This window comes from Eulemur rufifrons, chromosome 28, assembly GCF_041146395.1.
Source record: "Eulemur rufifrons isolate Redbay chromosome 28, OSU_ERuf_1, whole genome shotgun sequence".
NCBI classification, from domain to species: domain Eukaryota; kingdom Metazoa; phylum Chordata; class Mammalia; order Primates; family Lemuridae; genus Eulemur; species Eulemur rufifrons.
This window is the reverse complement of record NC_091010.1, coordinates 4,941,475-4,967,077: the sequence shown is the minus strand read 5'-3', so window position 1 is coordinate 4,967,077 and position 25,603 is coordinate 4,941,475. Positions and strand designations below refer to the sequence as shown.

General features: G+C 41.4%; 1 protein-coding gene across 14 annotated transcripts in view; it reads left to right on the top strand.

Annotated features, from left to right (window-relative positions):
- The first annotated feature begins 586 nt into the window (after positions 1-586).
- Positions 587-25,603, top strand: part of WASHC2A (WASH complex subunit 2A) — a 55,547-nt gene continuing 30,530 nt past the window's right edge. For 2 of the 14 annotated variants that reach the window (XM_069460608.1, XM_069460606.1), the window contains exons 1-16: positions 587-626; positions 712-834; positions 1,515-1,679; positions 8,737-8,799; positions 10,513-10,686; positions 12,999-13,092; positions 13,973-14,034; positions 15,278-15,325; positions 17,207-17,317; positions 17,875-17,959; positions 18,461-18,532; positions 19,213-19,331; positions 19,806-19,863; positions 21,404-21,463; positions 21,850-22,026; positions 23,896-24,023. In XM_069460608.1, the coding sequence (XP_069316709.1) occupies positions 624-626; positions 712-834; positions 1,515-1,679; positions 8,737-8,799; positions 10,513-10,686; positions 12,999-13,092; positions 13,973-14,034; positions 15,278-15,325; positions 17,207-17,317; positions 17,875-17,959; positions 18,461-18,532; positions 19,213-19,331; positions 19,806-19,863; positions 21,404-21,463; positions 21,850-22,026; positions 23,896-24,023 (1,542 nt within the window). In that variant the 5' untranslated portion in view covers positions 587-623. Of the gene's footprint in view, positions 627-707; positions 835-1,514; positions 1,680-8,736; positions 8,824-10,512; positions 10,687-12,998; positions 13,093-13,972; positions 14,035-15,277; positions 15,326-17,206; positions 17,318-17,874; positions 17,960-18,460; positions 18,533-19,212; positions 19,332-19,805; positions 19,864-21,403; positions 21,464-21,849; positions 22,027-23,895; positions 24,024-25,603 lie in introns of those variants that run through there. The other 12 variants (XM_069460607.1, XM_069460603.1, XM_069460616.1 and 9 more) reach the window with 9 other exon arrangements.

The following is a 25,603-nucleotide window of genomic DNA, read 5'->3' as shown; positions in this document are numbered from 1 at the left end:
CGATGGATGATAAAGAGTTTTACGCTTGTCCTAGTAAGTCTGGCCTTGACTCTGAGGGCAATGCCGAGAGAGTAAAGGATTTTAGGCAGGCCCTACACAGCGAGTTGAGACCAAGCAGGTCACCCAGAGCATGGGATGCCCAGACAGGTCACTGATTTTCCATTCACTGAGCACAGGTGAGCCGGCTTCGTCACGGGCAGCGGATTGCAGCCAAAGAGGCACAGCAGGGGAGGCCTTTTCCTCTTTCCACGTCGCCCGACTGATTGCTCCATCGGCTGCCTTAGGGCCCCTCTCTCCAGACGCGCCGGGCTGGCTGCCTGTCCCGGGGCTGGTCACGCGCCGCCACCGGCATCGGGGAGAAGCCACAGCTCCCTGCCCACCCGTTCGGCGCTCTCGGTTGGCCCCATTCGTGCAGCTTTCTCCGCCCCGGCCCAGCAGACCACTCGAAATTCCTGTCCGAGTCCACAGCCCCACCTCCCCCACCTCCCTCACCGCTGCGCAGCACGCCCGATCACGTGCGGGCCCGGTCACGTGACGGCGGGCCACGTGAGGCCCGGGCGCTCGGCAAGGGCTGGGCTTCCGGAGCTTTGCAGTCCGCGGCTGCTACGGGCGTCGCGGCCAGAATGGTGAGAACCGAGGGCCAGGGCAGCGCCGGGACGCCGCCGCCGCCGCCCCCAGTCTCAGCCCCTCTTCTCATCCTTCCCGCTGCAGATGAACCGGACGACCCCCGATCAGGAGCGGGCGCCGGCGTCCGAGCCTGTGTGGGAGCGGCCATGGTCGGTGGAGGAGATCCGCAGGAGCAGCCAGAACTGGTCGCTTGCGGCCGACGCCGGCGTGAGAGGCGGGCCCCGGGGACGCGAGGGGAGGGCGGGAGGACTAGAGCCCCTGCAGCCCGGCTGTACGGCTTCCCGCGCTCTTTCCACCATGGCAGTCCCAGTCACCAGGGAGAGGGGCGGGCCGGTGGGCCTCAACCCACTGAGTGCTCGGACCTGGGTCTCTTCATTGTTTGGGTTTCCTATGGCGGTGCACTGACCTCCATCCCGAGGGGCAGATCCGTTTGCACCGCACTGAGAGATTCCTCGGTGTTGGGACCTGGACTGAGTGGGGTGGGAGAAAAGCCCGTATGTGGATATCCTTGAGTGAGACTCTTCAAAACGGGGGCCCCAGAAAGCTCAGAACTGTAATTCCAAAGTCCCATATGAATAGGATTTTTGGATAAGAGTGGTGGTTGGTTATCTTACCCTTCGTCTGGGATCGCTGTAGAACAACCCCCAAACAGGACTTTAGAATTGCTACGGAGACAGCAAGTGTCTTTTGACTCGTCGCCACTCTTTCGATGAGCTTTCTTAGTGTTTTCAATACCGCCTGGTCTTGGTACTGTTAAAAGCAGCATCCCTTTTATTATACGTTACAACACATGCAAAGGTGAAAGTATATGGGTGGGTTCTGTATTGTCTTGACACAGCATAAAAGCATATAATATTGATAATAGTGTATGTTTATTTGTTAAATAGCTACTACAGTTTCTACAGGAATTCTCACAACAGACTATCTCTAGGACTCATGAAATCAAGAAACAAGTGGATGGACTAATTCGGGAAACTAAAGCCACAGATTGTCGCCTGCATAATGTCTTCAATGACTTTCTTATGCTGTCTAATACCCAGTTCATTGAGAACGTGAGTTATTTAATTACATCCAACTTGTGAATAATACTTTTTGAGTGAGCAAGAGATATTGTAATTTTAAATGACCTATTATTAGATTCCCTCCTAAATTTTGGTAGAAGTAGTGGTTCTTGGTAATTGAAACTTTTTTCCCTAGGATTAATCCCCGTTTTTCATTAATAAAGTTTTAAGTTTGTTAATATCAAGCCTTCGAAAAAGTTTCCTCATATTCCAGTCTTTCCATCCTTAGTTTTGAGAGTCGTCAGCAGTTGTGCTGCATTGTGTGGTGGCACTCAAGCTAACCTTGTTATGGCATGTTCTGTAAGGACAGCCATATACCTGATCTGACCCTCTGGACACCAGCATGTGGCTTTAGTTATTGACTAGGTCCACTATATTCTGATAAATTATACTAAAAGGATGTGTATATCTACTTGAAATATTCTCTGCTAAAACTTTCTAATGATGGCTGCCCTATGATAGAGAATCAACTGTAAACAGGTTACTGAACTTGAACCCATGTGTGATTTTGTCTATATATTTACTGAGTTTCTTTCCTTTTTGTTTTTTGGGAGACAGTCTTGCTCTGTCTTCCTGCTTAGAGTGCAGTGGCATTATCATAGCTCACTGCAACCTCAAACTCCTGGGCTCAAGCAATTCTCCTGCCTCAGCCTCCCAAGTAGCTGGGACTATAGGTGCACGCCCCCATACCTGCTAATTTTTCTATTTTTAGTAGAGATAGGGTCTCCTTCTTGTTGAGGATGGTCTCGAGCTTCTGGCCTGAAGCAAACCTCCTGCCTTGGCCTCCCATTTATTTTCTTCTAGATGCTAGGAATACATAGGTAAATTCGATAGAGCCCTTACCTTAGTAAACAGGGTGATTCCAGAATAGAAAGGAAATAAGCATGGATGGAGCTGAGTGAGTGAAGGGACACTGTTGAGAAATGAAGATGGAGAGGAAGCTTAAACTGATCTGTGTTTCTTATAGGGTGTCCAACGTTCTGAATATCAGCATTCATTTGTGAGGATTATTAAAGTATGAAGTTGTTAGATATAAAGTAATGGAAAGATCATAAAAAGCCCAAGATTTAGGATTGCTAAGAGAACACCAAATAATGCGATACAGGCCACTTGCACACCATGTTTATATGTCTTTTAGTAGAACGGATTGAACTGCCAACTGCCACTTTTAGCTTTTTTTTTTTTTGAGACGGGGTCTTGTTCTGTTCTCCTAGGTAGAGTATGGTGGTGCGATAATCGCTAACTACAGCCTCGAACTCCTGGGCTCAGGCCATCCTCCTGTCTCAGCCCCCCAAGTAGCAGGGACTATAGGTGCATACCACCACGCCCAGCTAATTTGTCTGTTTTTTGTGGAGACAGAGTCTTGCTATTGCCCAGGTTGGTCTCAAACTTCTGGGCTCCAGTGATCCTTCCACCTCCACCTCGGCCTCTCAAAAGTGCTAGGATTACAGGTGTGAGCCACCATGCCTAGTGTACTTCTAGCTCTTTTTAGGGAGCTATGTGTAAAATCAAGATCTTAATAAAGGTTTTAGGGATCTCTTTACCAGTTACTTCCTTTAATGGCAAAGGAAAACTTGCAATTTTGAAATAAAACAAGTAATTCAGTGAAAGTCAGTAGTTTTCTTATTACCTATACAGAACGTCCATAACAATTCCACTGGAAGAGTCAGTTTAGGAGACTCAAGTGTCTCCTTCTCTGGTATACACGGCCCAGTCACTTTTTCATCAAGCTGAATTTGGTGTCTTTTTTTTTTGAGACAGGGTCTCACTCTGTCACCCAGGCTGGAGTGCAGTAGTGTGATCATAACTCACTGTAACCCCGATAGATACTTTAATGGGGAGAGGTGGGGGGGCATCATAAACTTCTTTTCCTGAATCACAGTCTTCAAGTCTTTTTTCTGCAGTTCTTCTTTTCTGGCCAAACGTCCCTCTTCTTTTCCTGTTTTTGAGACAGGGTCTTGCTCTGTTGGCCTGGGCTGAAGTGCAGTGGTGTCATTATAGCTCACTGCAACTTCCAACTCCCAGGCTCAAGCGATCTTCCCACCTCAGCCTCCTGAGTAACTGGGACTACAGGTGCGCCCCACCACACTTGGCTAATTTTTCTGCTGTTTGTAGAGTCAAGGTCTTGCTATGTTGCTCAGGGTGCTCTTAAACTCCTTGCCTCAAGTGATCCTCCCATCTTGGCCTCCCAAAGTGCTAGGATTACAGGCATGAGCCACTGCACCCAGCCTCAAGTTTTCTCTGAGTTTTCCATGATGTTTTTGTGGAGTTGTTTGGGTTTTATTTAGACAGGATCCTGCTCTGTCACCCAAGCTGGAGTGCAGTGGCACAATCATAGCTCACTGCAGTCTCAAGCTCCTAGGCTCAAGTGATCCCCCTGCCTCACCCTCCTGAGTAGGCGGGACTATAGGTGTGCGCCATCATGCCTGGGTAATTAAAAAAAATTTTTTTTTGTGGTGACGGGTCTTGCTGTGTTGCCCAGGCTGGTGCTGAACTGGTTTCAAGCGATCCTCCGGCTTCAGCCTCCCAAATTGCTGGGATTACAGGTGTGAGCCACTGTGCCCAGCTTGTTTTGTTTTGGTAATAGTTCTTTATTTCTGTCCACTTCTGTGGATTCCCGGTTTTCCATTCATCTCTCCATTGCCTTAGTGTTCAGTCCTTATGCCTCTTACCCCTCCAGTCTGCAGCCAGAACTCCTCTCTGCACGTGCTGGTGGCCGCTGGCAAATCTGACTGCTTCCGTGACCTCCTATAATGCCACAATACAGGTTCTTTCCATTTGTGGTGGAGCATGGTGATGTTGAGATAATGGTTAATATGCCTAATAAAACTCTGAAAAAATGTACTTCCTGATTTGTATTTGGGAGTGATAGAGCTTTTTGTGTGTTTTTTTAAAATCCTGACATCAGTACTCGTGTATTACAATTTAGGTTTGAATGTTGGTGCCATTTGGTTTCATGATAATTTATCAGAAAGATTATTCAAATTCAAGTAGGTTTCTGGGTTTTATTCATTAACCTCAGAGGCAACCACAAAGTTGTAAACTACTTTATAGAAACAATCCAGACTTTCTAGGGCAAGAGGCATCAGGACTTTCTAGGCCAAGAGAAATTAGTACTGTTAGTAAAGGCTCAAGAGGTTCCTCTGAGGGGAGAGAAATACTAATTAACATTGGTCAGTGTTTTACTGTCTAATTAGAAGATAACACAATTATTAAAGCTTCACTAATCAGTTAACTTAGAAATTTATCCTGAAACATTAAGTGGCATAGTTAATGACTTCAGTTTGTTAGAAGATCTGGTAGAGGAGGATTTTTTATTTTTTCCGAATCTTTAGCTTTGTAAAATTAAAAAAAAATTTTTCCAAAATGAAACAGTTTTCTAGATCATCTTCCTATTAGTTTATAAAAGCTGAATTTTTGTCATTTTTCCCCCTCCTTTTCTACCTTTCTCTTGAAGAAACAGATGAGGTTCTTGAAACTGTCATAGACTCAACAATTAGAGGAAGTAAAGCTCCAAAATTACTGGCTCATAACTTCCTGCACAGGCTGTCTCTCCTGGACCTGCTTTATTTTACATGATGTTGTCCCTTACTTTTGACACTCCAGCCTTCTTGTTCCTTGGGGTACCATAGGCCCTGCTGCTGCTGGGCTTTTGCTGTCGTTGCTCCAGGTGCCTCTATCCTTTGACGGACATCTTTCTTCCAGGTCTTAGCTCGATTGTGACTTACTCCTTGACCCCTGGATAAAAACACTTGAAGCATCACATACCATTCTTTAGTTGACTTCCCACAATCATAATTTTACAGTTATTGGTAGAATTTGATGAGTTGAACTCACCTACTAAGCCCCATGTTTTTGCCAAATGTTTTCTTAGGGCCCAGGACAAGCCTGATGTACAGGGACTCAGTGAATGTTTGAATGCGTGAATGAATGAGTGAGAGTACACATAAAGGTACTTGTATCATCTGTTAGTGAATCCCCAGCCCTGGTTTCTTGCCCCAGTTCCCCACCTTCCCCTCCTACCCTGTTTCCCCAAATGAGGAAAAGCTCCTTTGAGGGGAAATACCAACTGTATTTGTCAGTTCTGGGAATATCTATCTGATTATAAAATGATCACAAACACATGAAGCTGTGTGTTCACGCTGGTGGGTTGAAGGGAGTTAGCATTGATGATCTGCTGCGCGCTAAGTACTTGAAATGCACCGTCTTTCTCACCTGCAAAAGATCCCATGGATTTCAGTTCTTTGCTGGTTGGTTTCTTAGATGTCATGTTTGGCTTTCCAGCTGTAGGCTGCTGATGTCATGTGAGTGGTCTTTAACACCAGGCAGGGAGAAAAGTAGGGTGTTGGTGCTGTTTAGACTTCAGCATGAAGCTCAACCTTTGAGGCTAATGACCTTGCTGTTTAAATGCTAAAGTAACCTTGGTAGCTGCCATGTCTTAAAGTCTCACTTTTAAGATTTACTTACTTTTTGGATCCTGTCTTTAAAAATTACCATAGTAATATCTGATCTTTATAGAACAATTAGGAAAAGTAAAAAAAAGGAAAAATCATCTGAAATTTCCTCAGCTGGAGCAGAACCTCTCAACGTTTTGGCACGTGTATTCTAAGTCCATGTCCCATGTGGACATCAGGCTTAGAAGAATTAAAACTGCAAAAAAATCAACTACAATTCTGCCACCCCAAATGAACCTGTCATTGAACATTTTGGTGTATTTCTTTCTTGTCTTTTTTTTTTTTAAATTTTAACCTTTTCTAGATGACAGTGTGTATGTATATTTGCAGCCTGCTCTGTTCTCAATGTGTACTTATTATTTAACATGTCTGTGACACTTTTGTGAACGTCTGTTCTTACTCCATTATTTGACTGTATCATAATTTAACAATCGTCTAACACTAAATGTTTTTTATTAAACATTTTGTATGTGTAGCAAGTTCAGAGAATAACCGTAAATGCCAAGAATATACAGCAGTTAGTTAGCATCAGTAGGTTTTAATATTTTGCCATATTTGCTTCAAAGGCACCAGCTCTCCATTTTTGTCCTTAACTCTAAACATTTTGGTTGGGAGTTCCTTTGTATCTCTGCCTTTTTATTCTTTCTACATAGAGAGGGATTTCATTCACCCCCTCCATTTAGATCACCTTATTGTGTATTTGTTCTTTTCTGCATTGCTTTTTGCGATGAATATGTGTGATCATGTGAAAATAAAATCAGGCTTCCGTATAATTGTGAGTCTGTTTCTGGCTTCTGCTATTTGTTATGTTTCTTTACTGTCTGCAGTTTCATAATCATAAATACCACAGATTTCTAATAAGTCTTACTGCGGTGAGTCCCCATAGCTTCTATTCAGAATTATTATGGTTCTTTGGTTCTTAATCTTTGACTTTTTACTTTCCTGTGTGAATTTGAGGATTATCTTGCTATTATTAGCATTTGATTAGAATTGCATAGAATTATAAATTTGGTGTTTGTGACTTTCTGCTATAAATCATGATACCATGTGCATGCTATTGTTTGCATTTATGATTATTTTTCTTGGACCTAAATTTAAGAAATAGAATTTTTGGGTCAGAGGATATGAACATTTAAAAACAACATTGTTTGATCAGATTGGCAGATATTTTTTAAAAGGTGGACAGCATCCATTGCTGGCAAAGTTTTGGGAAATGGGCACTTGAGTACACTGCTGGTAACAGTGAATTGTTAAACGTTTGTGCATGAGAATCTGTAAATAGCTATTAAGATTAAAAAACAGTTTTGTCCTTTGACGTGGCCATTCTGCTTTTGGAAAGACTGTGGAAATAAAAGGACCAGTCCCTAAGAACATATGTTCAGAGCAGCTTTGTTTACAATAGCAAAAACTGGAAATTTCCTTAATATTCACCCAAAGGGAACTGTCAAATTAATTATAGTTGAGTAGACACCGTAGCATACAGGCAGATATTAAAAAGATTGAATCAAGTCTGTATGTATTGACCTAAAAAGTGGTTTGTGAGAACATTCAGTGAAAAAGTGGGGCAGAGAAGCGTGTTTAGTATGAGTGCATTTTTGTTTTAAAAACAAGAAGGGAAGGAGAACTCAGTATGTGCACGTCTTTATGTATTTGTGTAAAAAGATCACACATACCAGGCTTAAATTGGTTATTCCAAGGATTGGGTTAGGGGTAGAGAAGGAACTGTTTTTAAATATATCTCTTTTACATATGTCTTTATATTGACTTAAAATTTTAAAAATTGACATAGAATTCACATACCACAAAATGCAGCATTTTAAAAAGTGTACAGTTCAGTGGTTTTTAGTATATTCATAAAGTTTTGTAACTGTGGGCACTGTCTAATTCCAGAAAATTTTAATCAACTCATTTATATTGACTTTTTATAGCAAGCATGTTATATTTCAGTAGTTTAAAAAAAAAGTTTGAAAAAAAAAAAAAGGAAGTCACAGTGAGTTGGCAGAGTGACGGATTTATTCTGGAAGAGAGAATCCTGCCTGTCTGTGCCGTGAGGGTCAGTTAAAAGCCTGACCTTGCACATCAGTGGGAGATTTTGCCTATCTGCTTTCATGTAAATGGAATAATAATTTATTGGTCAATTCAAGGAACAAAATGAAAATATATTTTACCTTTACCATTTCCGTTGCTCCAAATGTTAATGCTCTCATTACCTGGTTGATAAGTTATACCAGTTGACATTCTCGGTAGCCTTAGGTGAGAATACCTGTATCATTGCCCATCAACATTATGTATTAGGTTAAATGAAAATTTGTGAAAACTGGTATGTTACTGGTTTTGCAACTCTCTGGTCAACAATGAAGTTGAAGTTATTTCATATTTCCTGGTCATTTGTATCTTTTTATTATTAATTTTTGGTGAATTGACTGTTCTTTGCTATTTGTCCGTGACCTGCTGGTAGTGGCCTCGGCCATTTGAATAACCATTTCCTTCCTCATGTTTGTTTTTTTTTTTTAACTGAATATTGAGTTGTTATGTTGTGATTTATTTCAAATGACGTTTTGACCTTCTGAATATGAATTTGCTTCCACATTCAGCGTGTGTATGATGAAGAAGTGGAGGAGCCAGTACCCAAGGCTGAGGCCGAAAGAACAGAACAGGTACCTGCACTGAGTCACTCTCCAGTGAGTTCTTGGCTCTAAGAGGAAATGTGCTAGAGAGTTGTCATGTGGCTGGTGGCGGGGTGCTGGGCAGGGCACTAGGGGAAGAGGGGAAACTGCTCCTACAGCAGCCCGGCGGTTGAACCACTTGTATTTGTTTCTGAAATTTAACATATTAAGCAATATATAGATTAATTTCCTGAATGATGGCATAAGAATAGAGCAGAAGTCAGCAAACTTTTGCTGTAAACGGCCAGATAGTAAATACTATAGGTTTTGCAGACCACATAGGTCATTATTTTCTGTGGCTTCACGTGTTACAAATGCATTAGCCCTCTCGCATCTCCCTTTGTAGCCTGAATTCTGGGTTAGACACTTTCCAGCACTCTGGCAGAGTCTCCCCTTTTTCTCCCACTCCAGAAAGCACAGGGGGATGTGAATACGTTTATTATGGGAGTAGCTTTGAATTAGCTCTTATTTATTCAGATAATATAAATCACTCGAAAAGGTTGGTACTTTATCAGTAAATATTATTTGTAACAGGTGCAGCTCTTAGACTAGGAAAGGATATTAGAAAGCAGCTACAATTCTGCCTATTCCCAGTGTTAAAAACAAATAAATTTAATTTTTAGTAGTACTCAAGGATTTGCTAGGCATTTAAAGTGCAGCAGTATCTGGTTATACCAGTTCAGGGTTCAATTTGAAAATGATAGATACTTAGTGAACTAGTTTTTAAAAGCCACTATATATTCATTTCACAAACATGTTTTCACAAACTCGGTACAATAGTAAGTATTTAACTCAGAAGGGTGCATACCCAAGTAGAAAAGATATACCCAGTTGGCCCTCAGAGCAACACTGTATGGTTTGGTTCCTTCTGTAATTATGTAACAACTTCTAGAATATTCATGAGGTGGATAGAATTATGACACTACATATTTTTCAGTATTTCTCACAACTGATGGCACAGTTGTTTGTGAGGGAACTGTCACTGAGAGCTGCTGTTGTAGGAAGTAGAGACCTGCGGGAAATTTTCAGCAGGTTGGTGATATGAACGGACTTTTTTTTTAAGGGGGAGCATTGTCCTAGGGTGATAGAATAGACTAGAGATGAAAGTGACCCTCTTGGTAGGGAACAAATTTACAAGGTATTACAATTGTAATTGTCCAGTTTTTTGTTTTTGTTTTACCGTAATTGGAAAATGACATCTCCGGCGAGAGTGTTTTCTCTTAAGTCTTAACTCCTAAAGTTGTCCAAGGGACTGTTAACCAAGGCTGTGCACCCCCGCATTTGTTCTCCTAAAAAACAAACTGTGCAGTATGAATCTGCAATAAATTGATAGTCATGGTGAATCTAAAAGTCTGGGACCCTTTATTCTTCTAGTATCGGGAGAGACCATTCATTGTTAGGGTGCTTTTACAAACCTTCTCTAACTGAACCATCACACAAATAGTTGTACTTCTGATTTTATAGACGATGAACCTGGAGCTCTAGGACCTTAGGTAGTTTGATGCATGTCCAAAAAGTGGCACGCTTGGTATTTAAAACTTGCAGTCTTCCTGCAAAGTCTATGTCAAGGCATTCAGCAGAATCTGACTTTGACATTTAAAATTTTTTTTTTTAGCACAAGGCTAGGCTTTAAGAACGTTTAGTGTTTTCCTGGGGTGGTATCAATATATTGGAGATTCATACTGTATGGTATTTGTTTTTTAGGAGAAGACCCGGGAACAGAAGGAAGTAGATCTTATTCCTAAAGTGCAGGAGGCTGTGAACTATGGTTTACAAGTATTGGACAGTGCATTTGAGCAGCTCGATATAAAAGCAGGAAACTCAGACTCTGAAGAAGATGATGCTAATGAGCGTGTGGAACTGATCCTTGAACCGAAGGTAAAGATGTTCAGTTTATAAATGTTCCCTGTTACGCCTGTTATGTATTGGGTACTTTACTTGGGCACCTGGTTACTAAGTCATGGACTTTACCTCTAGGAGGTGAGTGTGTTACTTAGCAATCTCACATTGACTCCATCAGAAGGACGTGCTTTACCTGAGCGTTGATTGAGCCCTTATGAGGTACGAGGCACCATGCCAAGTTAGAGGTGTGTGTTACTGCCTGGTGGGACAGAGGAGACATTTGTGAGAGTAGCCATCATAATTGCTGTGAGAGAGAAAGGGCTTCCAACTGGATGTTGGGCACAGATGAGATTTGAGTTGGGGTTTGAGGGATGGGGAGCCTCATGATGAGAGGTAGACATCGTTGGGAGCTGAAAGTCTGTAGCTTGTGCTAAGGAATAGTGCAGAAGGATCGAAAGGCGCCTGGCTCGTTTCCCAGTTTGGCTGTTACAAATAAAGCTGTTGTGAGCGTTCACATCCTGGCTCTTTATTAGTTTTGCAGGCATTGATTGTTTTACTAGTACTTCCTCGGGTTGTTAAAGGAGACAGTCGGGGCAACACAGAGTCGCTCAGTAGTAAACATAGAAGTTTGTCTTGTTGATTTTGAGAGAGTCTTTGTGACACACAGGTGCCTTAAGAATTAAAACATGCTACAAAAAGTTGTTCGTTTGTTTAGGTATACATTTCTGTTCCAGTTTGAGCTTTGCAGAGTCGTACCAAGTAGTGGGGGCAGGTCCTTTAGCACCAGCACGCTTGCTGGCTTGCTTTTTCACGGTTTGGATTTACAAGTCAGCAGCGGACCCTGGGGAGTGTATTGTCTGGGCCACACTTGATACTTCCAGGTTACATGCCACTTTCTCTTTCATAGGAGGACTTGGGAGTGCCTTCGGAGTCCCTGAGAAGAGAATTAGTCCAAATTAGCACTGTCTTTTCTTTATACTCAATTGGTTGCTGTTGTATCTTTAACCATTACGTTAACCCTCGTGGTCTTTCTGTCACGTGAAGCATCAAAGTTGTTCTCCCCTGCACCACGCCCCAGGGTCCTTTTGATAGGGAAGAGATATTATGGCCAAAGCATAGTGCTTCATAGGGGACAAGTCAGCCCTAGGGTGGAGCACTTTCTTGACCCTACATTTGTAACACGCACATGGTGGGCGGGGCTACGAGGAGTAGAGGGCTGACATGGGCGCATCGCCTGTAAGCGCTGTTGTGGCCACTGTCCTCTCGTTCTGTGTTTTCTCACCTGGTCTTATTTTACTAACTTCACTTTTCTAAATTCAGCAGTGTTTAAACACTGTTCTATTTCTTGAGCGTTTTTTCCTGTTATATGGAGGCTCCCATCAGTCTTTGATCTATTTCTTTAGCCCTTTGCATTCACTGTAGGTACCGAGTGGTTGCCGGTTGCTTTTCCCTTGGCCCATGTGCCTGCCGTGTGCCCGCCTTCTCCGCTCGGAGCAGTGCGAACAGACCCCACCAGACCCACCGATTCGCTTTGCGCCTTATTTGTTAGCTGCGTGTCCACCCCGCAAACCCAGGCGTACCCACTTACTTCCTTATACTTATGTCCGGCATTGGCATTATTTCCGCAGTAGTTGTCTCTCCAAATTTGGGACTGTTTCGGATGATTCTCAAGATACGTATTTTTACATATAAAAGGTTGTGTAAAGCAATACTGGTGAGCCAAAAAAATATATTTTTAATATAAAAAATTTACATAAATAAATATGCATTTAAAAATATTTAAAAAAACATTAAATATTAATACATATTTTCGTATAAAGTATACATTTTAATCTTTTACTTACATATTATGTTTATGTTTTTCTATATAAAATAAATCAATTTTTAATTAATTTTATTTTATTTTATTTAGGCAGGCTCACCAGTAATGTGTTTTAGAGGAGGAAGGTGGAGTTAGGACTCATCTAAGTTCCCCAGAATTTTTGGTTTCTTTCCTTGGTCCTGTTCCTTTTGGACATTTCACTATGAAGTTGTACCCTTTTCATCATTTGGTTACTGCTGGTATAGTTTTTGCAGACTTTTGCCATGTTTGTTAATTTTTGTTAATTAGGCGCTTGGGGAAGGGGAGATTCTGTGTGACTCAACTTTACCTTGCCATCTTTACCTAGGATTTGACTTTTTTAAAATCAGTGAATTTTTTTTTTTTACATTTAATTCTGTGTTTCTTATTCTCCACCTTTATTATATAACTTACTTTGGGGTAGCCAGCTGGAACAGGATGTCACATGGAAAACTCAGTTTCATTTTCAACCTAAATGTTCCATGGCTGGTTCCCTTCTCACGCACAGGACCTGTACATTGACCGTCCCTTACCGTATCTAATTGGGTCCAAGCTGTTCATGGAGCAGGAAGACGTGGGTCTTGGAGAGCTGTCCAGTGAAGGTACTGTTCTTCACCAAGTATTTTGTGACTTTTAACATTTCTGTCTTAACCTTTTATTTTAAAGTAATTTCAAACTTTACATTAAAGTTGCAAGAAGAATACAAAAAACTCACATATTATCACTCAGGTTTACCAGTTGGTAACATTTCTCCGCATTTGTTCTATGATTCTATGTATACATAATACTTCTTTCTTGACCCTATTTTGTTACTCCTAAATATTTCTGTGTATGTGTATTTTCTAAGAATAAGGGTATTCTCTTCTATAACCACACTATAATTACCAAAATCAGGAAATTTTACTGGACATAATACTATTATCTAATCTTCAGTCATGTTCCCATTTTGCCAGTTGTCCCAGTGATGTCCTTGACAGTCCCTTGTTCTCTGGTCCAGGACTTGATCCAGGGCCATCACTCACAGCACTGAGTTGTTGCATCTCTCTAGTCATCTTTTAGTCAGATACAGTTTCCTTTTTTTTTTTTTTGAGACAGACTCTCACTCTGTTGCCCAGGCTAGAGTGCCATGGCGCCAGCCTATCTTACAGCAACCTCAAACTCCTGGGCTCAACCGATCCTCCTGCCTTAGCCTACTGAGTAGCTGGGACTACAGGCATGCGCCACCATGCCCGGCTAATTTTTTCTATATATTTTTAGTTGTCCAGATAATTTTTCTATTTTTTTTTTTAAGTAGAGACAGGAGTCTCACTCTTGCTCAGGCTGGTCTTGAACTCCTGACTTTGAGCGATCCTCCCACCTCGGCCTCCCAGAGTGCTAGGATTACAGGCATGAACCACCACGCCCGGCTGGTTTGTGATTTTGAGAAGGAGCTAAGTACATTTTCTTGAGACTCATGATAACTCTTATCTCTCTTCTCTCCAGAAGGCTCTGTAGGCAGCGATCGTGGCAGTATTGTGGACAGTGAAGAAGAGAAAGAGGAAGAGGTGAGGACTGTTTGGTGTGAACAGGTCATGGTGGGCAGGAAGCTTAGGATGTGTTTAGCTAGTTAAGTAACATATTTGTGAATTAGCAATCTGTTTTCATAAAACTTTTAACAGTGATAGAAGCCATATTCTGAAGTTTTTCCTTAGGGTTAAATTTCCTTTTTGTCTTACATACAAAAACAAGGAAAACTGCTTTAACTTCTTTCACTATTACTCTCCCTCTTGCCACGAAATCCCTCTCTTGCCCAATATATTTTGAGGAGGGCAGCTTAGATATTTTGGTGGAATCTTTGCCTGGGATGTAGTCCTTGAGTACATTCTCTCTTGGAATAATACTAGAGGAAAAAAAATCTACATTTAAAACCTTTTTACTATACAACCTTCTAGACCAGGGGATGCTTACAGCATCCACTTACATTTTGCTTTGCTGCCGCCTCTGGCCTCTTCATATTCACAGAACATAAGCTGACTCCCTGGTCTAGGGTCTTGTAGTCTGTGGGCCTTGATTGCAGTTGTATCTAGAGTTGTTCATTTAGATGGGATGTTTGTTATTGCAAAGGGCAGAGCCACTTTGAAGGGTACTCTTTGCAGATGAGATTTCTGAAAGGAGACAGTTTTGCCCGTGTGCTCCTCTCTCCTGTGTTCCCCTTCCTGCAGTCCCCCCTCCCTGCCCTCCTTTCTCCAGTTCTCTGAACAAAACTTCATGGCAGGAAACAAGCTTTTCGTAAGCAACATTGCTGTAACAGATGGTCATTAGATGAATCCTTTGTTTTTAGCCACCAATGTAGCTCTTTACAGAGTTGCTGGTAGCAAATATTAATGTCCCCTTCCTGGGCCCGAGAAAGTAGTTATCCTGCTTGGAGGGAATGTAGGGAGTGGAATCCAAGTGTAAAATAACACAACCCACTTTTGATAATTTCATTAATTAAATGTGCAACTTTAACTTTAAAACCAAAGCTTAGAGTTGAAAGTGCAGATGATACGAACAAACTGTTAGAGGTGTTTAAATGAACCACAAAAATTATGTGTCGACTGGAACAACCCTTCATGACATTGCCAACTGCCCAGCTTACCGGCACCTGGATGCAGGAGGCGGCCAGTAGTCGGCACAAACAGACGGAGCGTCAGAGCTTTTCCTCAGCTTGACACAGAATCGGCCTGCCCCAGAGACTCAGACCTGAGTTCATCTCTGTGCTTCCACGTAAAGCTTGTTTAATAACAAAGCCTTTTTTCCCCCCCAAAGGAGTCAGATGAAGATTTTGCCAACCATAGTGACAATGATCGAAACCGGGTAAGGCTCCTATGTTGAAGTGACTTTATTTCAAAATTTTAATTGAAGCATAGTATATATACAAAAATGACTTTTGCTTAGTTTATGACAAAGTGAGGATTTTTTCATGTGACAACTAATATTCCTGTAAGCATTTCATGTATTTAGGGTAACTACCCTCTTTATATATTTTTTGCCCCAATTTTGGTTTATAATTTATCTTCATTTTTCTTAGAAGACAAAGAAGTAAAAAACAAAATTGGAAAACAGAGCCTCCAAAAGAAGGCCTAATTACCCAAACTGAACTATTTCACATGGATCCCCCTTCCCTGTTTTAGAATTTGAGAGAATCTAGCAATAACATTAATGAACACTCATAAGATGAAAACAAGTAATCCTACTGTCTTAGCACAGTTATCTTAATTTTTGAATATCCATCTAAGGCATATTCTTTTCATAGTCTGCATATTTTATTTTGTCTTTTATGTTAACATGTAAGTGTTTCCTTGTCATTTTAGATAGTCTTTGTAAGTTGCTTTGTAAATACATATTTTTAAACGTGTCGATATATAATGTTGTCATAGTCTTTAAATATGTAACGGAAATAGTTTAGAGTTTTATTTTTGAGATAATGCTGCCTTCAATATTTTCATGCATAGAAATCCTTTGCTTCTGTGAACTGTTTCTTAGGAATAAGGTGGTGTAGTGTTCCATTAATGGCTCTGATACTACTTGATACTTCTAAATTATGGATCATGCATATCGATTTTCCTGTAATCTCATCAGCACTGGGGTGATGATTTTAGCTAAATTTGTGATACGATAATGCATGTACCATGGTATATTGAGATTGTCTCAATTTGCATTTCAGTTCCCTAATTGGGAAGTATTTTTTCACAAAAATTGTCAACAATCAAATGAAGGATTTGGCACTTTTGGGTTGGTACTTATATCTTCCTGGTTGTGTTCACCAAGTATTGTTCTCTATAATTTTATTAATCAGTCTTCCATTGGAGGATATTTATTTCTATGGAATTGACTTTTAGGTCCATAAATACACATAGTTTTTCAAATAGTGCAGTATAGTGATTAAAAGCATTGGCTTACCATTTGTTTTCATTATTAAAGACAGACTGGTTTTGTATGCCACAGTTAACCTCAGAGTTGCAAGGATTAAATTAGGTCATAAAGTGCTTTTAGCATTGTGCATGGCACAATTTATTGATTTAAACATTGAAAAAAAATTTTCAGCTATGCAAATTATACACATTATACTAATGGCCACTTTTGGAAAAGTTAGAACTTAATAGATAAGGCTACGTTTGAGGCCTCCAGTCCTTACCTTCTCTGCATACTCTGCAGAGGTAACTGGAATTGTGATCTGGGAGTGTGCCTTTCCAAGTCCTTTTCTTTGTTTTTATAATTATAATTATAATTACGTCTGTGTCCATGGAAGTGGTACAGTGTGTGTGTCGGGGGTGGGGCAAGGTCTCATACCGGGTTTCTCGTTCTGCACTTGTTGACTTGATCTACCTTGGATGGCTCTCTAGTTGTTACAGCTTATTCCTTCTAGTTATTACTCAGTAGTCTTATTAAGATAAGGCTATACTTATTTTGTTTATATTTTTCTATTGATGGGCATTTTAAATATTTCAATAGTTTATATTCTTGCTGTTACATTCTTATTAAAGGGTCACTTCTTTGTTTAGATCCTCAGTAAATCTTGTGTATTACTTGTGCTAGCACATGTACTGCTGCATAACTTGCTACGGGACGACTGTCATCATTCTTCTTTTAAAAAGCTGTACTATTTTGAAGGAGTATAAAGGCCACGTGACAGTGTCTCCTTTTCAGCTTGATGACAGTATCTAGTCGTTCTAATCTGGTGTTTTGTACTCTTAGCACACCACACAAATGAGTGATGAAGAAGAGGAGGATGATGGCTGTGACCTTTTTGCCGACTCTGAGAAGGAGGAGGAAGATATTGAGGATGTTGAAGAAAACGCTAGACCTGTAAGAAAGACTGCAGTTGCTACCACTTGGAAGGGTTTTAGAAATGGTGCCTACGACTCTTTTCTTGTATTGTCACTTATATTTGTAGCCATCTTGTTTTTGCATCACATTTGTCACTTCAATTACACTTTTGAAAATAATGGCGAGCATCCCAAATTGCCTCATAAGTGCCACTTTCTTCTCCAAATGTTACTGTTTTACAAGTTAGATCATTTAGAATATGTTCAGTTCCAGAGTTTTAAGACTGTAGTGCTTCTCCCTCTCCCCCCAAGCACCTTGTACCAGTTTTCTTATCTATATTTTTAAGTGTTAAAGTGAAGTATTAAAAAAATAAAGAAATAAAGAGCATCTCCCTTTGAAGGAATCTTCTATGAGTCCTGTTCCTTGAGTGATCTGTATAGGGTACATACATTTAAATTCATTTAATGAAGCTCTCTCTTCTCCTCAGTTGAACTTTTTTGCTGTTGTTTATATAATTTTGTTAGGTGTCCAAGAGTAAACTGCACTAGTTTGTCTGCTGCAGAATAAGTGATTCTTTCGGTCTCTGCTGTATACAGAAAAGAAGTGGACCGACATTTGCTGATGAGCTGGCGGCCAGGATCAAAGGGGATGGCGGGAGCCGAATGGGACAGGAACAGACAAGTGAGCCACAGAGATACGTGGTAATGGGTGATCGGTGAGGTGTAGGGCCCTCTGCTGCTCTGCTGGCTTCACCGAGGGAAGATTTTCCTTTTTTGGGGGGCGGGGGGACAGAGTCTTGCTCTGTTGCCCCCGCTAGAGTGCCGTGGTATCATCACAGCTCACTGCAACCTCAAACTCCTGGGCTCAAGGGATCCTTCTGCCTCAGCCTCCCGTATATCTGGGCCTACAGGCATGTACCACAATGCCAGCTAATTTTTCTATTTTTAGTAGAGACGGGTCTCGCTCTTGTTGAGGCTGGTCTCGAACTCCTGAGCTCAAGCAGTCCTCCTGCTTGGGCCTCCCAGAGTGCTGGGATTACAGGTGTGAGCCACAGTGCCTGGTCCAAAGTTGGATATCTTCCTCATGGCTTACAAGTCATGAGGATGACAGACATATAAAGAATCAGTATATATATACCAGGCATGGGCTAAGTATTGTTAAAACTGTGAAATATTCTTCAAGCTTTATCCTCAGGAGAAGCAAAACTTCAGAAGGCATTGAAAGAGAAGAAGGAAAGGAGAACTCCCTCAGACGGTAGGTGTTTTCCTCAATTCTGCTATTTTAGGAACCTTTTGACTCGGGAATGTTGCTTATGTAATTTATAAAGTGTTGCTTTAAATGCTGATAAATAGGGTCTGTCTCCATTTACTTTCTTAAAGCATCTAAAAGCATGTTATGGGGTGTTGGGAGGAGGAGTAGGTGTGGAGTAAAAGTGCCTGTAAAGATTTAAATTAATTTGATTTTATAGTGATCATTTCTAAAATTCTCTAGATGTATAGAAACTAGGGCTTTCTAGCACTTGTTTTCAGTAAAGAATGTATCGGGCCCTTTTGTGTTAAATAGCGATGTCAGTGTATTCCACCCATCACTGTCCCCGTCTGCTGCTCAATGTGCCCTTCCTTCCCCCAGATTTCTTGGGGTGATGGGTCTTGAATGTGGCAGTTGAATCGTATCCTTGCTTCAAAGTGAGTAAGTCTAGATGAGGGGAGACTGCCTAGAGAATTTACTCTGTCTGCTCCGGACTTCGACAGACTTGGGAGTGCAGAGAGCATTTTCAGGGCTTCAGTGGACTTTGGAGTGTGGTTTTGTTTGAAATTGATCACCCTGCCCTCACGTACTCTTTGTTAAATATGGTTAAACGCCGTGCCCGCTTTGGAGCCATAGAACTGGGAATTTGGGTCCCAAACCCATCTTTAATGCTCCCTGTTTGCTAGATGAGGAAGACAACTTATTTGAACCCCCCAAGCTCACCGACGAAGACTTCTCACCATTTGGCTCTAGAGGCGGCCTGTTCAGTGGCGGCAAGGGACTTTTTGATGATGAGGATGAGGAGGTAAGTCAGTGGTACCCAGCCATGCTCCTTGTAGCTATGGCATGGTCCAAAGGAAGAAATGCACTTTGTTCCTTTAGTGGGGGAAAAATGGCTTCTCTTTTGGAAGTTGCTTCTACTTTCATGTTTTGGGACATTTTGAACAAATATCATAGAATGAGAAATACTGTCTCCCGATGTCCTTTGTTAGGTGAGGAGAGGATGTGAGAGTGTGAGTGGTGAATAATTCACTTGACGAGGTGATTGTTTCTTGTCTTATCTGTTGTTTTCTTCTATCTTTGTATTTAATTCCTAGATAGGCCTAAATTATGTAAGGGTCTAATTTTGCCAGAGTCTTCAATTTACAACTGATTTTCTGGCAGAACAGTAAATATGTAGCTTTAAATTTTATAGATTACTTTTCCTTGGAAATCTTCAAACACACTACATTTGCCCTTGCTTCTTTGAATTCTTTGTCATGTATCTTATTACAACCAGAGTGACCTCTTCACAGAAGCCCACCAGGATCGGCCAGCTCGCACCGCTGTTCATGAAGGTAAGCTGGGATTGAGGCTACCTCTGCTTCTTGGTGTGAAGAGTTCCAAAATTCTTTTTTTCCCATTAGGACATGGGATTCTGAAGTTGTTCTAAGCCTTGTTTCTTTGTTAAGTAGGAAGCTATTGTTTTTACCTTGGTCTAGTTAAAAGCAGTTCATCTTCACTAACTTATGTTTTGGGAAAAAACAGAGTACCATCTACCTGTGAATCCACATCATAGGCTTGCCTCTTTTTTAGGAGAGAATTCATACAAAGTCAGACAGGGAAAGTATTTTTTTCCTTTCCTTCTCCTTCTCCTTCTCCTTCCCCTTTTCCTTTCTTTTCCCTTTCCCTTTCCCTTTTCCTTTCTACCTCCCACTCTCGCTACCCTCTTAATTTCCTTTCGTTTCCCTTCCCTTTCCATTTTCTTTTTCTTTTCTTTTTTTTTTTTTGAGACAGTCTTGCTTTTGTTGCCCCAGATAGAGTGCAGTGGTGTCTTGGTAGCTCCCTGAAACCTCAAATTCCTGGGCTCAAGTGATCGTTTTGCCTCAGCCTCCCGGGTAGCTGGGACTATAGGCATGAGCTACCACGCCCGGCTAAATTTTTTTTTTGTAGTGACGGGGTCTTGCTCTTGCTCAGGCTGGTCTCAAGCTCCTGACCTCAAGCAGTCCTCCTGCCTTGGCCTCCTAAGTAGCTGAGTTTACAGGCCAGAGCCATGTAAAGAAACATTTCTAATACTGCATGTAAGTTGGAGATCAGTAATTCCCCAACCCAATGTACATCAAAATCATCTGTGCAGTTTTTTAAGAAGCACACATTTTTTCTTGAGCCTGCAAATTTTATTCCATTAGGTTTGTTGTAGTTCTTAGCAATTGGCAATTAGTTATTTTAAGTGACTCAGTCTCCCGGGCGCATGTGATTAGAATTGGGGCCCCTCCAAAGCCCCTCCTTGTTTTTGCTTTGCTGAGCCCAAATCTGGCTTGCCCTCCAGTTTCTGCTCTCCGAGTTTTGGTGTCAGTGGCTTGCTCTTATTGTCTTTATTTTTTAACTGACATTTCACTTTTTTTTCCTCTCAGAAAGAAACATTTAATAGGGACTTAGGAACAGAAGCCATGTCTTGTCTTGGGCAGCCATGAGAGGAGATGGAAGATGGTGGATCCTCTGCCTGTCTCACATTTTTTGCCACTCTTTTTCCCTTGTTCATTCTCACCAAACAGGAATGGGTTAAGCTAGAACTACTTTGGGGGTCCCTCGTGGCACTACTCCTGCCTCCCCGGGCTGTACTCACCACTTCCCTTGGCCTTGACGCCATTGCTTGTCCACAGTCAGGGTGACCTTCCATGGGAGTCACAGCTTACATTGTGTTAATCCTTCAAAAAAGTCCGGACGTCAGTAGAGAAGAAAATACAAAGAAATTTTAAAATGGCTTCTTTAGGAAAAATTATTTTTAAAAGGTCTTCTATTAGCTATGTGTTATGTTGCTTATATTTCGGGAAGGTAGGTCTAACAAGGAAAGTTATTTTCTTTGTAAAATAATTATCCGTTTCTTCCTCATTCTAGAGTCTTCATTCTCCAAACCTGGAAAGAAAATCCCAGCAGGAGCTGTTTCTGTATTTCTAGGTAACATAACTTAGGGTTTGTTTTTTAAAAGCTATGCAACTGCTGTTCTGTCATTTTTTTAAATTGCCATCTTCTGAAGACTGGCTGGAGAGTAGGAGGTATCTGGGAGCTTCAGAGGACATTGGACAGCTTACAGAGGGAACTCACTCACTGCCATATTCTCCTGGAAATCAGTGGCCTTGGACTCTTTCGTGTTTGAATGACCAGGCAATTCTGTGTTGTGGGATGTTCCATAGGAGTAATGGACGGAGGTTAATGGCCCTACTAATGTGTTTTGTGAATGAAATGAAACTAAAAGTTCTTGGTGCATGGTACTCTTTTTTTCTGTAAAGACAGGAGGTCCACCCTGGCTCATGGCTGTGGCTGTTCTGTCCCTCCACCCACAGGGGACACTGATGTGTTTGGTGCTGCCTCAGCTCCTTCACGGAAGGAACCCCAGAAGCCTGAACAGCCCCCTCCAGGGAAAAGCCCATACCCCCCACCTCCCACTGGCCTCTTTGATGATGATGATGATGATGATGATGACTTTTTTGCGGCATCCTGCAGCAAACCTTCCAAGACAGGTACGTGTTCCAGCCTCTATTTCTGGGAATTTAGACAGAAAAAGAATGATTGACCTAAAAAGGACATAAGCTCCCCTAATTCTGTATCTCCTGTAGTACCAGAATCCCTCCTTGAGCATTCCTGTTATTGAATTGTCTTGTCAGTACTTAAATAGTTACGGTGCCTCGGAGGTCTCCATTTTATGAACCAATCTTTTCTGCTCTGAAAACTAATTATTAAGATTATCTTCCTTACAGAGAGCTGAAATCTTTTTCCCTATAATTTTTGCTCAAAATTTCTAGTTCTCACCTTTAGAATTGCAGAGAAAGTTTTAATCATACTTTCTTTCAGCAGCCCTAAGTAAATTTTATGAGCAGAATGCCACATGCTAGATATCTAGTTCCCATTTTCTCTTCTCTCTGCCCAAAAGCTCAGGTGTCCTTGACCTTTCCTTGTATGACAGGGTTTTCAGCCCCTACTTGGGCACTGTCCTTTCTTCTCCCCTCAAATTTAAGTCCATGTGTCCCTGAAGTCATTCTTCTAAATCATTTGTTCTTTAATGTGCAGATGAATCTCCCAGGGGCTGTTGTCAAAATGAAGATTCTGAATCAGTGGGTCTAGGGTGGGGCCTGAGAGTCTACATTTCTAGCAGGGTCCCTGGTGGGCAGAAATTGCTGGTCTGTGGATCACACTCGCGATAGCAGGACTTAGATTCATTGGATGCTTTTCTGGAAAAGTAGATCACTAAGGTGCACACAATTTGCAGCAACTTGCAAAAGGAAAGGATGCCGTAAGAAATAGGTGGGACCAGAATGCATTTGGAAGCAGGCTGCCTGGAATTACTCTCCTTTTCCAGTGTTAAGTGTAGAGAGTAAGGATGGAAGCAGAAATGTGAGGGAAGATAATAGTCTAGTTATTCTATAAAGAGTGCAAACAGATGCGTAGGGCACACAGGTCTAGGCTGACTAAAATGCCAGTGAATGGAGGGAGTACTGCTGCTTATAGCTCCAGAGAGCCTCACTTAATGGATATCTTTAAGAGCTGATTTGGAATCACAAGTAAGTTGATGGTTTTTTTGACAACTGCTGATCTCTCAGGACATTCATGAGTCAGTGTCCTCATTTCAGTGATACATGCCTCATTTGTTACAGCAATGCTTGTGGCAAATGCTGGAAACCACCCAAATATTCCTCAGTGGGGTAAGCTGCGGTCCTTCCATTCAGTGGAATTTTGTGAAGCTGTTAAAAAGAATGGGTCTGTGCATGTTGATTTGGGAAGATTTCCTAGGTACGTTAAGTGGAAAATGCGAATGGTAAGACATATTGTTCAAATTGTCTTACAGTTTATAGCCTTATTTCTGAATGTCTAAAGTTAGTTCATTAGTATGTCCTTCAGGGGAGTTAGAAGCATGTATACTAAATTGTTCCCTATGTCTATCTGGTTTGGGTGGGCTGGTGGAGTTACGGGGGGATTTCAGTATTTCCTTTTATCTGCTTCTATATAGTTTGATTTCTAAAAAATAGGCGAGCCTCACTTCTCAGACTCCTAGAATGGTTGACTTGGTGGCCCCCCTAATTGGTCTTTCTTCCGATAGGTCTCTTTTTACCTTTGAAGCCAGTCCAAGCTATTCTAAGCTTAGGATGCTGCTGCTTGGATAAGCGTGTCAGCCAGATGGTTAACTTGTCTGTCCTGTGTTTCAATTTAGCTGCTTTTGTGCTCTTTGAAAAATTCTAAGGGAAAAACATAGTTCCACTTACTATTTCTTTATAACTGATCAAGAAATAACATACCTTGTCTATTTATTCTTTGGAGGGAAGAATTTTTAATCTGAATTTTGTGGTAGGATTTTTGACCTTAGTGTAATTTTATGCCATGGTATCTTTTTAAAGGCAAAGTCCAAGCCACTGCTAATATCTTTGATGATGAAGAAGGAGATCTGTTCAAAGAAAAAGCAGGGACATTACCAGAAGCCACTGTGAGTCAGACAGATGAGAATAAAGCAAGAGCAGAAAAAAAGGTGAGCAGGCGGGAAGACCGGACTAAGAGTGTTGATTGGGGCATTTTACTAATTCGTCTGGAGCCCAGAGGGCAGTATTGTTCTGTTTCACATTTATATTGAAGAATTTAAAACAGAAAGTGGAAAGAGCACAGTGAATACCCAAGTAACCGCCACCCAGATTCAGGAATCTGGCACCAGGGACCTCCTTTTATAGGAGGAGGTTATATAACTTAATGTATAAGCAAAATTTCATTAACAGTTATGAGATTAACAGTAATTCTGTAGTAGAATCTAATATCCAGTCCATATTCAAATTGCTTCTGTTTGTCCTTAAATGTCATTGTAAAATCACACCCAACAAATATACTGATTTAAAATTATCTCATATATAGTCCGTATTCTAATTTCTTGTGTTGTCCCAAAAATGTCCTTAATAGCAGCAGTCCCTGATTTTTTTGGCACCAGGGACTTCCTTTTATGGAGGATAATTTTTCCACGGAGTGTGAGGGTGGGGAATGGTTTCAGGATGATTCCAGCACATTACATTTATTGTGCACTTTATTTCTATTATTATTACATTGTAATATATAATTAATTAATTATACAACTCACCATAATGCAGAATCTAATGCTTCCCCTGATCTGACAGGAAGCAGAGCTCAGGCAGTGATGCGAGCACTGGGGAGTGGCTGTAAATACAGATGAAGCTTCGCAGCTGCCCCTCACCTGCTGTGTGGCCCGGTTCCTAACAGGCCGCGGACCAGTACTCGTCAGTGGCCCAGGGGTTGGACACTGCAGCTTTATAGCATTTTTTTGTTTTTTGCTTTTTTTTTTTAAAAGAAACCCAAGATCCAGGCAATGGGTCTGCATTGCATTTGGTTGTCCTTTCTCTTTGATCTCCTTTTAAAATGTAAAGCAACACCTCACACATTTCCCTCTCCCCCCATGACCAGCAAGTTGTCTTGTAGAATGTGTCACGTGGTGAATTTGCGTGATCATTTTCCTGTGATTAGATTCAGGTTAAGCACTTTTGGCAAGAATACAGGCAGGCAAGGTTGTGCACTTCCCATTGCATCACCTCCCAAGACACATCAGGTCCATGGTCTGCCCCATGGTGGTGGGGTTTTGTCACTTGGTTAAAATGGTGCCTACCACTGGAAAGGTACCCTGTTCTCTTCTGTCATTAGTAAGTTGATCTCTTAACGGGCATGGTGGTGCAGGCCTGTAGTCCCAGCTACTTAGGAGACTGAGAGGCAGGAGGCTTGCTTGAGCCCGGGAGTGAGCTCTGATGACACCACCACGCTCCAGCCTGAGTGACAGAGCAAGACCCTGTCTCCAAAAAAAAAACAAAGTTAATCTCTAAAGTGATACTTTGACACTTTGTGAATATCTGCTCTCTACCATCCTGTCAGTCAGTGGCTTTCACATCCATTGATAATCTTTTCCTGTACCAGTTATCCCATTTGTGGGTACAAAAGAATGTTTTTCTAATTCTGTATTTCTTTTACATATATTAGCTGGCATTCTTCTGAATAGAAGAGCTTTTTCTCTTCCTTCCCTCCATTTTTAATATTGCTTGATTATACAATGCGTGATAA